Source organism: Haematobia irritans, chromosome 2, assembly GCF_050003625.1.
Source record: "Haematobia irritans isolate KBUSLIRL chromosome 2, ASM5000362v1, whole genome shotgun sequence".
Taxonomy (NCBI): domain Eukaryota; kingdom Metazoa; phylum Arthropoda; class Insecta; order Diptera; family Muscidae; genus Haematobia; species Haematobia irritans.
Genome location: NC_134398.1, coordinates 119,249,895 through 119,262,786, shown reverse-complemented (window position 1 = coordinate 119,262,786; position 12,892 = coordinate 119,249,895). Strand labels below are relative to the sequence as shown.

The 12,892-nt window shown below is 32.8% G+C and overlaps 1 protein-coding gene across 5 annotated transcripts in view; it reads right to left on the bottom strand.

The window, feature by feature from the left end:
- Positions 1-4,912: 4,912 nt before the first annotated feature.
- LOC142226103 (uncharacterized) overlaps positions 4,913-12,892 on the bottom strand; it is a 73,634-nt gene continuing 65,654 nt past the window's right edge. For all 5 annotated transcript variants that reach the window (XM_075295982.1, XM_075295981.1, XM_075295980.1 and 2 more), the window contains exons 2-3: positions 9,995-10,861; positions 4,913-5,255 (exon numbers count right to left, since the gene is read on the bottom strand). In XM_075295982.1, the coding sequence (XP_075152097.1) occupies positions 5,047-5,255; positions 9,995-10,861 (1,076 nt within the window). In that variant the 3' untranslated portion in view covers positions 4,913-5,046. The remainder of the gene's footprint in view (positions 5,256-9,994; positions 10,862-12,892) is intronic.

The following is a 12,892-nucleotide window of genomic DNA, read 5'->3' as shown; positions in this document are numbered from 1 at the left end:
TATGTGTTTAGTAGCTTGGAGCGCTATTTAACAGGGAGCGATATTGAATTAAGTTGGTGGTTGTTGCTTGTTATTACAAAATTAACATTTTATTTTTCCTTGGGCAATTGATCAGCTACTTCTTTGATCCTTACAAACTGTGTGGTCCGCTGTTCGAATCCCCGTCCGGCAAAAGGTAAAATTAAAATAAAAAAAAATCATACAATTGAATAATTTCTTCTACAATGTTTGTATTACAGAAAAAGGTGCTAAGAACTAAAAAATCTCGTGGAAGTGAGAAAGATGTGGGGGAATATACAATTAGGCAGAAACAAAATTTTGAGCATTCAGGTCGAAAACCTATGTTGTTAGCACCTATATTACCTGTTTATTTTCATAATTTATTATGATTGTAAATATATAAATAAATAAATAAAATTTTGAGCACAATATTGTTTGGGAGAATTTTTTTTAAGCATATAATATTTTTGGGTGCAAAATGCTTCCAAACATATTATATGTTCACATAATAACATATTGTTTTTTGGAAGACAACATTATTGAATTTGGATGCAAAAATACAAAATGTTTGGAAATTGACTACCCAAACATATATTGCTTAGACCAATATGTTTTCAAACATATTATATATTGGAAGAGATCAAACATATAAATGTTTGGGCAATAGCCAAAAATGTATATGCTTGAAGCAAAATATGTTTGGGAGTATATGTTACAGAAGCGATTTTTTGTGAGCGTGTATCTGCTAGCAATTAATTGTACAACAAATCTTAAAATCATATTTAAATTTTACCCATACCTGCTGTGCATGAATATTGCTAATTTATTATAGAATCGTAGTATTGAGTACCCAACAAAAAAATTGGTTGTTCCAAACACATTACTTTTTTAACAGCATCCCGGAATCCTTGATCATTTTTTCTGCATCCAATGAAGTTCTTTTGAACCAGTCATAGAAAATACACTATTTGGTAGTTTAAAGTGAAAATTAAAATTTTGGAGAATTAAATGTCGCAAAGAAGAATAGGAAATCAACAAAAAATTCAAAATAATAAAAATAAAATTAATAAGTATATACGGCCGTAAGTTCGGCCAGACCGAATCTTATGTACCCTCCACCATGGATTGCGTAGAAACTTATACGAAAGACTGTCATCCACAATCGAATTACTTGGGTTGTGGTATCTTAAAACTTCTTAACATCGTTTTCTAAATTGTGAGTTAGTCCATATGTTGTATATATTAGACAAGAAATTTATGTATAGTTAAGCCTAAAAATAATTACGAATCGATATGGACTACTGCGCGGTACGTAGAGAGCCAGAATTGAAATATGGGGGGCTACATACAATTATGAACAATTTTTGTGTGATTGGGGATCGATTTATCTGAGGGCTATATATATCTATAGACCGATATGGACCTAGTTAGGCATGGTTGTTAACGGCCGTATACTAGCACAATGTACCAAATTTCAACTGACTCGGATGAAATTTGCTCCTCCAAGAGGCTCCAAAACCAAATCTCGGGATTGGTTTATATGGGGGCTATATATGACATGGTTGTTAAATATACATACTACCACCACGTACCAAATTTCAACCAGATCGGATGAATTTTGCTTCTCCAAAAGGCACCGGAGGTCAAATCTGGGGATCGGTTTGTATGGGGGCTATATATAATTATGGACCGATTTCGACCAATTTTTGCATTGGTGTTTGAGGCCATGTATTAATAACACGTACCAAATTTCAACTGAATCAGATGAATTTTAGTCTTCCCAGAGACTCCGGAGGTCAAATCTGGAGATCAGCTTATACGGAGGCTATATATAATTATGGACCGATGTGGACCAATTTTTACATGGTCATTAGAGACCATATACTAACACCATGTACCAAATTTCAGCCGGATCGGATGAAATTGGCTTCTCTTAGAGGATCCGCAAGCCAAATAGGGGGATCAGTTTATATGGGGGCTATATATAATTATGAACCGATGTGGACTAATTTTTGCATGGTTGTTAGAGACCATAGACTAATACCATGTACCAAATTTCAGCCGGATCGGCTGAAATTCTCTTAGAGGCTCCACAAGCCAAATTTGGAGGTCCGTTTATATGGGGCTATACGTAAAAGTGGACCGATATGGCCCATTTGCAATGCCATCCGACCTACATGAATAAGAACTACTTGGGCCAAGTTTCAAGTGGATAGCTTGTTTCGTTCGGAAGTTAGCGTGATTCAACAGACGGACGGACATGCTCAGATCGACTCAGAATTTCAACACGACCCAGAATATATACTTTATGGGGTCTTAGAGCAATATTTCAATGTGTTACAAACGGAATGACAAAGTTAATATACCCCCATCCTATGGTGGAGGATATACAAATTTTACCCCCGCGGAGATGGAAGTTCTTTTGGGAAGCTTTTGTAAATTATAATATATATCTACAAAAATATACGCCGTAAATAACAAAATAAAAACGATGTAAAATATAAAAAATAATCTTTTGCAAAAAATGTTGGAAACAAAAAATTACCGCTGCTTAGTTTTGAACCTGTGTTCTTTATTTTTCATTCATACACTGTTAGAAAAATGTGTTTTTCATATGTTCCGATATAAACAAAATGTGTTTCGGGCACAATTTTTTAAACACAATATATTTAAGTGCAAAAATGTAATGTTCCTAAACCAGCATTAACATATATGTTAATATGTTAGAATATATTATGCAGCAATTTAAGTATGTGTGGACATGCATTCTGATCATTTTGGCAATATGGGCACAATTGTTTTTTTTTTTTTGGTTCGTCAAAAGAAAACGGAACGTACGACCAGTAAGTCAAAATATTTAGGAAGAATTTAAAAAAAAAAAAAACAGAAAACAAGAAAAGAAAATTGAAAGCATGTCCATTTTAGAGCGATAATGCCAACTTAATACCGGCCCTAAAGGTACAAATGAAATTAAATACAAAATTATTCGTTAATAAATATTCATATTTATGAATTTTTAAATACTATAAATTTTAAATGCATTTAAAATAGTGTTAAATGCTAGTAAAAAATAGTTCACGCCTAAATCAATTTATGTTTATATTGTAAAATTATTTATGTTTATACTCGACTTCACTGTCTTCTTTTGTTAGAGTTTTTGAATTTCTTCGAAAATTTCAAACTTTTATACCAAAAACATTTTGTTTTACAAAATTGTTATTTTTGCAACAAAAAAAAAATAATATTTTATTCAAAAGATCAGTCCATTTCGTTTATATCAAGCACTGTTCTCTTCTGATTGTAAATCTTTAACAACACACATTTCGAAATTTGATAGTAAAAATTTAATTTAGTAATATATAAATATATAAATTTAAAAAAAAATTTTGGTGCTCGGTCGAAGCAGAGATTGAACCCAGGACCCTTTGCATGCAAGGCGGACATGCTAACTATTGCTCCACATGACCAACAAATGTATGTTTCTGTTGAATACTGTTTTGTTTGCATCTGTTCGTGGGCGCTGCAAACTGTATGGTCCTCGGTTCGATTCTTCGTCCACGCGAAAGGTAAAATTTAACAAATTTATAAAATTGAATAATTTCTTCAGCATTGTTTGTATTACAGAAAAAGGTCTTAAGAACTAAAAAATATCGTGCAAGTGAGAAAGATGTGAGGGAATACGCAATTAGGCAGAAATAATTTTTTTTGAGCACAATCTTCTTTGGGAGAAAATTATTCCAAGCATATAATATTTTTGAGCCCAAAATGCTTCCAAACATATAATATGTTCACATAAAACAAACATAATAATATATCGGCAATATCCAATAATATATGTGCTTCCTGCGAAATATGTTTGGAACATAAGTTAGATAAGCACTTTTTTTGAGGGTGTACTCATAAACAACATCTGAAGAAGTAGTTAGAATGTTATGTCTTGGTGTCATAATTTCATTTGATGTTCGACGCTTCGTGTTCAGTGGCGTTTTCGGCTGAGTGTACTAAGGCGTTATGTGATGGTGTCAACATACCCAGGATCAACCCCTGATCGTACCGAAAAAGTTTTTTAAATTGTAAAAATTAGATAGTTGCAATATAAAAATGAAATGAGAAATGTTGATAAAAATAAAAAGTGAAAATGGTGAATTTTTTATTTCGTTTTTAAATTTTTCATTCAACTTTCAAGGCATAACTTCCAAAGTAATGCAAAGGATCCGAAAACGAAGAAGTACTTCTTATAACAGCCCATGTAAAATTCATTGGAGATGATCCAAGTTTGCACTACTTCCGGATCACAAGTTGGGGATCCAAAATACTTTTTTGAAGCTCTTTTTGCTGGGGTTAGTTTGTTAGAAAGAATAATTTATTTGTGCAGAAAATGAGATTCTTCCAAATTTTAAAGATTACATAATATATTGATTGATTGGTGGCTACATTTAGTCAAAATAAGCCGATTTAATCGCCGGCAGTGTCGACTGGCCAAAAATTGCCGGTACACAGTCGCTTTTTGGAAGTAATTCTGCAACTTTTGCAACCTCCTAGCTAACTCATCCGTTTCGCAGTTTCCAAGTATGTTTCTATGACCAGGCACCCATATTAGGTGAATATTGTACTGTCGCAGTCTATGGCCGTCGCAACCCTACTTCAGATTATCCGCTTTTAGGGCTTCATTCAACTTAAACAGTGCAGGAGATTTTCAGATGGCAAAGAATGGGAGATTGATAATGGATTCTCTATTTTTTTTGTTATACTTACCTTCTTCAATTTAAATTAACCTCCATATATAAAATATTGGCAAGGATTTTTTTCCCCTAAATCCGGCATATAACCGGTTTCATTGAAATCCAATGTTCGATTTCGATATGAGCCAATTATTTTTAAGTTTGTCATAATGAATAAGATGATTTTCAACTCTATTAAACTGATGAGATTTATTTTGAAAACTAAAAATAAAATATTATCGAAATTCCAAAATTCACAATAAAATTTTAACAAAGAATGACTATTATGAATAAAGTTTCATACAAAATTATATATAACATTTTTTTATAAATATTTAATAAGGCAATACACAAATCCATTGATAATAATCATCATCGTAACATTTATTTCTAAGCTGATAGCGCCGTTAGCTGGTTGATTATTGCAGTTATTCGAGTAGCACAACGTACAGAATTTCTCTTTTGTAAGACAGTCTCTAAGGCCTTCTTCGGCCAATTCATCGACACAACCACGCATTGTCATATTCGAATCAACTGCAAAGACAAAATAATAATAATTGTTATATGATCTTGAGCATCGGCATTTGGAAATTGAAAACCTCAATTTGATATATAAAAAAAAAATTTTTCTGATTCAATCACGAAATCAATTGATCCAATTAATTTTTAATTGAAATGTCTTCAATCACAGAAATGATAGTATCAATTAAAAAATTAATTGAAGGTCAATTAAAAAGTTAATTGATCCAATTAAAAAATTAATTGATACCATTATTTTTATACCCTCCACCATAGGATGGGGGTATATTAACTTTGTCATTCCGTTTGTAACACATCGAAATATTGCTCTAAGACCCCATAAAGTATATATATTCTGGGTCGTGGTGAAATTCTGAGTCGATCTAAGCATGTCCGTCCGTCCGTCCGTCTGTCCGGCTGTCCGTCCGTCTGTGGAAATCACGCTAACTTCCGAACGAAACAAGCTATCGACTTGAAACTTGGCACAAGTAGTTGTTATTGATGTAGGTCGGATGGTATTGAAAATGGGCCATATCGGACCACGTTTACGTATAGCCCCCATATAAACCGATCCCCAAATTTGGCTTGGGGAGCCTCCCGGAGCAGCAAAATTCATCCGATCCGGTTCAAATTTGGTACGTGGTCTTAGTATACGGTCTCTAACAACCATGCAAAAATTGGTCCATATCGGTCCATAATTATATATAGCCCCCATATAAACCGATCCCCAGATTTGACCTCCGGAGCCTCTTGGAGGGGCATAATTCATCCGATCCGATTGAAATTTGGTACCTGATGTTAGTATATGGTCTCTAACAACCATGCAAAAATTGGTCCATATCGGTCCATAATTATATATAGCCCCCATATAAACCGATCCCCAGATTTGACCTCCGGAGACTTGGAGGGGCAAAATTCATCCGAGCCGGTTGAAATTTGGTACCTGATGTTAGTTTACGGCCTCTAATAACCATGCAAAAATTGGTCCATATCGGTCCATAATTATATATAGCCCCCATATAAACCGATCCCCAGATTTGACCACCGGAGCCTCCTGGAGGAGCAAAATTCATCCGATCCGGTTGAAATTTAGTACGTGGTCTTAGTATACGGTTTTTAACAAACCATTCAAAAATTGGTCCATATCGGTCCATAATTATATATAGCCCCCATATAAACCGATCCCCAGATTTGACCTCCGGAGCCTCTTGGAGGGGCAAAATTCATCCGATCCGGTTGAAATTTGGTACCTGATGTTAGTTTACGGCCTCTAATAACCATGCAAAAATTGGTCCATATCGGTCCATAATTATATATAGCCCCCATATAAACCGATCCCCAGATTTGACCTCCGGAGCCTCTTGGAAGAGCAAAATTCATCCGATCCAGTTGAAATTTGGTACATGGTGTTAGTATATGGTCTCTAACAACCATGCAAAAATTGGTCCATTTCGGTCCATAATTATATATAGTTCCCATATAAACCGTCCCCAGATTTGACGGCCGGAACCTCTTGGAGGAGCACAAGTCATCCGATACGGTTGAAATTTGGTACATTTTGTCAATATATGGCCTCTAACAGCCATGTAAAAATTGGTCCATATCGGTCTTTAGTTATATATAGCCGATGACTTATTACACAAAAATTGGTCCATATCGCCAAAAATAATCTACCAAAACTTTATTTTATTTTAATTTTGTCAAATTTTATTACTATAGAAAGTTTTGTCAAAATTTCATTTCTATAGAAAGTTTTGTCAAAAGTTTATTTCTATACAAATGTTTGTCAAAATTTTATTTCCATAGAAAATTTTGTCAAAATTTTATTTCTATAGAAAATTTTGTAATCTACCAAAACTTTATTTCCATAGAAAATTTTGTCAAATTTTATTACTATAGAAAGTTTTGTTAAAATTTCATTTCTATAGAAAGTTTTGTCAAAAGTTTATTTCTATAGAAATGTTTGTCAAAATTTTATTTCTATAGAAAATTTTGTAAAAAATTTATTTCTGTAGAAAATTTTGTCAACATTTTATTTCTATACAAAATTTTGTCAAAATTTCATTTCTATACAAAATTTTGTCAACATTTTATTTCTATAGAAAATTTTGTCAAATTTTTATTTCTATAGAAAATTTTGTCAAAATTTTATTTCTATAGAAAATTTTGTCATGGTTTCATTTCTATATAAAATTTTGTCAAAATTTTATTTCTATAGAAAATTTTGTCAAACTAGATTACATACGTATTTAATCGGCCTTTTTTTGTTTAATATATACCCCGTATGGGCTAAGTTACAATTTAGAAGACAGTGTTAAAAAGTTTTACGATACCTTGCCATCGGCAAGTGTTATCGCAACCCAAGTAATTCGATTATGGATGACAGCCTTTAGTAGAAGTTCCTACGCAATCCATGGTGGAGGGTACATAAGATTCGGCCTGGCCGAACTTACGGCCGTATATACTTGTTGTGATTGATTTTTGTTTCAATTAAAAAATTTGCTGAATCAATTAAATGTTTAATTGAATATTTTTTAAAACTCAATTAAAATTTTAATTGGAAAAATTTTCGTGAATTTTTTTTGTGTGTATAATTAATTTAAAGTACATCCGAATACTCTTCTAGAGCTGGACCTTATTTTCACTTTACGACAAGCTCTTTTGAGGTTATTATTTGCTATACACAGGATAAATAAAATAATGAAATAGCAAAACAAAAAATATTTGAAAAGAAAGACGATCAATTTCTCTTCCGAAGCAAAATTCGCAATCAAATATTGACTAGTGTTATTCAAAACGTGAGATAAAGGTTGAATAAATTAAGAAAGCAATCATACTGAAATATCATTACATCTGAAAAACTAATGCGAAATCAATGCAGCGTCATTATTTGCCGGGAATCATTTCATTTGTTTATTATATATATTATATAATTATAATAAAATGAATTTAATTAAGTACAAAAGGAAGAGTAAAAAAGAGAAAAAGTGATAAATAAGAAAAAAATGTTTGAGATATACTAACATTAAGATCCAAATAAAAATAATACATCAAAATACCAATTAACATCCTTCATTCTGAAAATATTTAGTAATAAGTATTAGTTGTTCTTTGATTTTCGTCGCTCTTTTTTGTTAGAAAAATAATTTAATGTTAATAATTAATGAGGAAGACCTAGAGTTTGAAAAAACATTAATTTATTATTCAGTAATAAGTCTTTTAAAACGGTAAGCGTTGGTGATCATTTGCAGTTTATTTGGAAGTCTATTCCAGAAACGGGTCATACGTCAAATAGGAATTTTGGTAACTTTAGGTTTATTGTCTTGTGTAATAAAAGAAGTGCTTGTCTGATATATGTTAAGTTACTTAGTGTCACGCCGTATAGACGGATACTGTACCTGGAAATAGGGTCATACCTTTTGATTTCATAGACTGAGGAGATCGAACCATTTACCAGATTAGTTTAATACTCGAACCAAACGCTTACACGACAAGTATTGGCATTAAAATGCAAATAAAAAGAAATTAAGTGCACGAAATAAATTTCCATAAAGGGGAAAATGTAATTTTTTTGTTGTTGCCTAAAATTTAACATTGTTTCATTAAGAAAATTAAATTTTTCATTTAAAAATAAAAACGAAAAACAACTAAAAGATTACAAACATGTTTTAAACTAATCTGGTAAATGCAACATTTGGTATGACGCAAGCCAATTTCCTATCTTCCTCAAATCTATAATCTTTGTCTACAAATACGTTTCCGCATACTGACACTATCACAACAAGGAAGGAATTCACAGTCTTACAATAATGACGGCATGAGGTAAGTCGTTGCTAATAAATTTCTTATTCTGTGGAGTAAGTGAGTGCGACGCCCTGAGTGTTCTTAATTTGATATAAGTTATGCCAGTTACACTATTAATATGATTCGACCAGGTTAAGTTTTCATTAAATATTACTCCCAGGTTCTTGACAGACTTAACAATTTCAATCATATGGTCATGCTGGGCTCTACAATTTGCTACCTATTTCAAACAAACTGAACATTTAGTTTAAAAGTGGGTATTAACCCTAGACAGTCATCCTTCGTCAAAATGACGACGCGTAATTTCATGTTCGAATTAAAATGCATTTTAGTCGATTGGGAAATGATAAATTTAAGTTATACAAATTCAACAATTTTATGATTTTTTATGTTATACTAATTAAAAACAAATTTAATAAGAAAGTAAACTTAAATTTGGTTCTCATTTTTGCTCACGATGCAAATTATAGCGTCTTAAAATAAGCCGTAGTCAGAATGACAAAAAATAAGGATGACTTTCCAGGGTTAAGTTTAGATTGTAGCCGCTAAATTCGTCATTTTTCATGATACTTTTCTACAATAATCCATTTTAAAGAATATAAACATTATAAAGTTTGCATCATAGAGGTATAATTTTTACTGATTTATTTTTGATTTTAAAACAACATTTTTTCCACCAATACCCAAAACATATCTAGAACCATTTCAATGTTAGGTTAGGTTAGGTTATGTGGCAGCCCGATGTATCAGGCTCACTTAGACTATTCAGTCCATTGTGATACCACAGTGGTGAACTTCTCTCTTGCTCCCGTAGGCTCAAAAAATATGAATTAATAGAAAATATATTGCATATATCTCCTTTGCAGTTAATTTTAAGTTAAGTTCCCTACTATCAAATTAATATATAGCCAGATACTCCGTCGGACCTAATAGATTAAATATTAACTCACCTTTGAAAATAGTATAACATCCAGTGTGACCTGCATTCTTTTCTGGATCGCCTGTTTTACAATTCATTTTTTGTCCTGGCTTGGTTTTACAAGACGTATCATCGTGGCTGTTGCAACTGTAGCATGTCTTGGGCTCATTATTAGTATGTAGTGCAGGTGCAGATGTTACAGATTCCGAGGGTGTGTCTGCGGGGGCATCGTTTTGCATTTCGTTGTCACCATCGTCAATAGGTGCTGCATCAGACGCAGGTGTTTCCGGTTCAGGTGCTGGTTCAGGCTCTGGGACAGCTGTAGGTTCCGGCTCTGGTGCAGGTTCTGGTTCTGGCTCAGGCTCTTGGGCGGGTTCTGGGTCCACCTCTGCCTCAGGTTGTGCGTCCGTGTCCGCTTGTTCTACAATTTCCGGTTCAGCCTCAGCTTCCGGTTCGGGGATCTCTTCTGGTTCTGGTTCCGTTTCAGATGCAGGTTCTGGTACATCTGGTTCTGGCTCTGCCTCCGAAGCTGCTTCGGCTACTGCCGCTTCCTCTTCTGGCTCTGCTGTATCTATTTCAGGCTCTGGCGGACTCTCTTCGTTTGGTGGTTCTTCTCCACCTGCTTCTGTCTCAGCTTGTTCTTCTTCTTCTTGCTTTTGATTTGTTGGTCCTTGTTTATCATCAAATACTTCTACATTATTTGAGGTTAAATGTTGCTCATTAATATCAGAAGATTGATAATTTCCACTATATACTTCATTGTTATTTTCGTTGATGCCACTTGGCGGTAGCTTTTCTATGGATGTAATATGAATGACATCGGGCGTAGCAGTCTGTTGAGTTGTCATTTGAAGAACAATTGGCAGAGATGTTGTTCTCATTGGAGCATTTTCTGCAACTAGAACAGATAAGTAGGAAATTCATTGTAATTTTCTCGGACATACATATATTAACCCTTTAATATTTCATTTTTTTGCCAGGTTTATGACACAAAAGCAAGAAAATGAAACAAGCAAAATCAAAACTGTAAAATAAAGGCTTTCAGTTTTTCGGAAAAATTATTGGGAACTTCAGAGTAAAATGCACAGAAAAAAGCGAAATTTTGTATGTAATTTCGTTCGAAAATTGAACTAAATTGTATTCCATTTTTGAGATTTTTATAATGTGGTCTTCCTTCTCATAAAAAATTAACTAAAAATAAAGAAAAAACTCATTGGCACCAAAACATTACCATACTAACGACGCCGTAGTTTATTCTTACTATTTTTGAGAAGTGTACGGTCATAGAATTTATACCAAAGATTAGTTTACAGAAAGAAAATTTCATTGGGTTGGGGAAAATTTCTTAAAAAAAAGATTTTAAAATTAACTAAAACACAGTAATTTTGTTGCCATAAACGTGAGCCAGGTTTAGAATTGGACTTTCTGTGTGTGCTGCTGTATTCTTCCTTGAGACCGGCAGTAAGCACGTGTCTCGCGAGTGGAAACCAAAACGGAAAGTGAAAAAGAATATTAGAGATACGGCGTGTGCTTTGAAACCTAACATAAATTGGAAGGAATGATCAAATCAATATTTTTTTTCATTTAAAATAACATAGTAAAGAAAAGCCACTGTGAATAATTTTCATTTTCGCATGTGAAACACGAGCTTACTACTGACTATTATTCTGTACCTCTAGCCAACAAGCGCTGTAATATTATGGAAGAACACAAAATTGTTTTCATCATTAAAGGCCGAAACACAATGAAAAAAGCAGGCCTACACAAAAAAAAGTGAGCTCTCTATTTCACTAAAGCCCATTTAAATTTGTTTTAGTTAATGGAATTATTATGTTTGGAGAAAGTTTCCTTTTCTCTAATAATTTTTTGCGTACTTTAGTTAAAAGGACTAAAAAACGGGGGAAAATTATACACAAATAAGCAGAAAGATTCGTATTTCTCACAAAATAGTTCATTATTTCTTTAAATTGGTAAATTTTACCAATAATGCGCCCATGTTGAACTTCGTATGATAATAAAGACATTCTTGCAATTTTGAACTCCAAATTTTTCCTTCAAACTACAAAATTTTTTTAACGGGAAAAAAAAATGTTATGCCTAATAAATTTTCTTGAATTTTTCGAAAAATATTTTGAGATATCGGCGTGATGCCAGCGTTTGTAATACTGTTTAGTTAAAATTTTCTAAAAATATTCAAAATTTTCTAAAACTAACCAAAAGTTTTCTTCCTGGTGGGGTTACTGTTTTTTTTAGTGTAGGTTTTGGCTTGTTTCTTTGCTTTAAATCCGCTTTAGTTTTTCCAACAGACATAGAAAAGCATAATTATCGCTTCATAAGCATAAACAAACTTATATATCCAAACCTGGAAGCAACAAATGTTTTTCACGTCAAAAGCAAAGAAGCCGAAAGAGTTAAAATGTATTTAACTTATTTTTACTTATTTTCATTGTGTGTCGGCCTTAAGTCTTCCTTTAAAAAACCCACAAAAAAAAATAACTCGAGAGGTGTTCCAAGTTCACACTGGCATATCAGCCAAACTACAAATGACATTTCCATTTTTTATTGCTAACACAGAAAAAAAGTGTCTTGTAAATTTAAGTTTCATTTCAACTTCCATATAGTTCAAAAAATTTACTGTAATATAGTTCATTTTTCGTAACCACAACGAAAATTAACTTAGATAAAGGAAAACTTCAGATGCTTATAAAGCAAATCCAATCAACAAAAACTAGCGAAATCTGTGAAATTGGACAAAAATGCAATGAAAATAGCAATTTATGCCACATATGTTATCTTTCATATGGATAGAAAATATGGAAATTGAAATTAATTAGTTTAGTCTTACTAACATAGAATATTACTCTTTTGAAGTAGCAATTACTAACTACCGATAAGTAACTGCACCCACCGAACGAATAAAAATATTTCC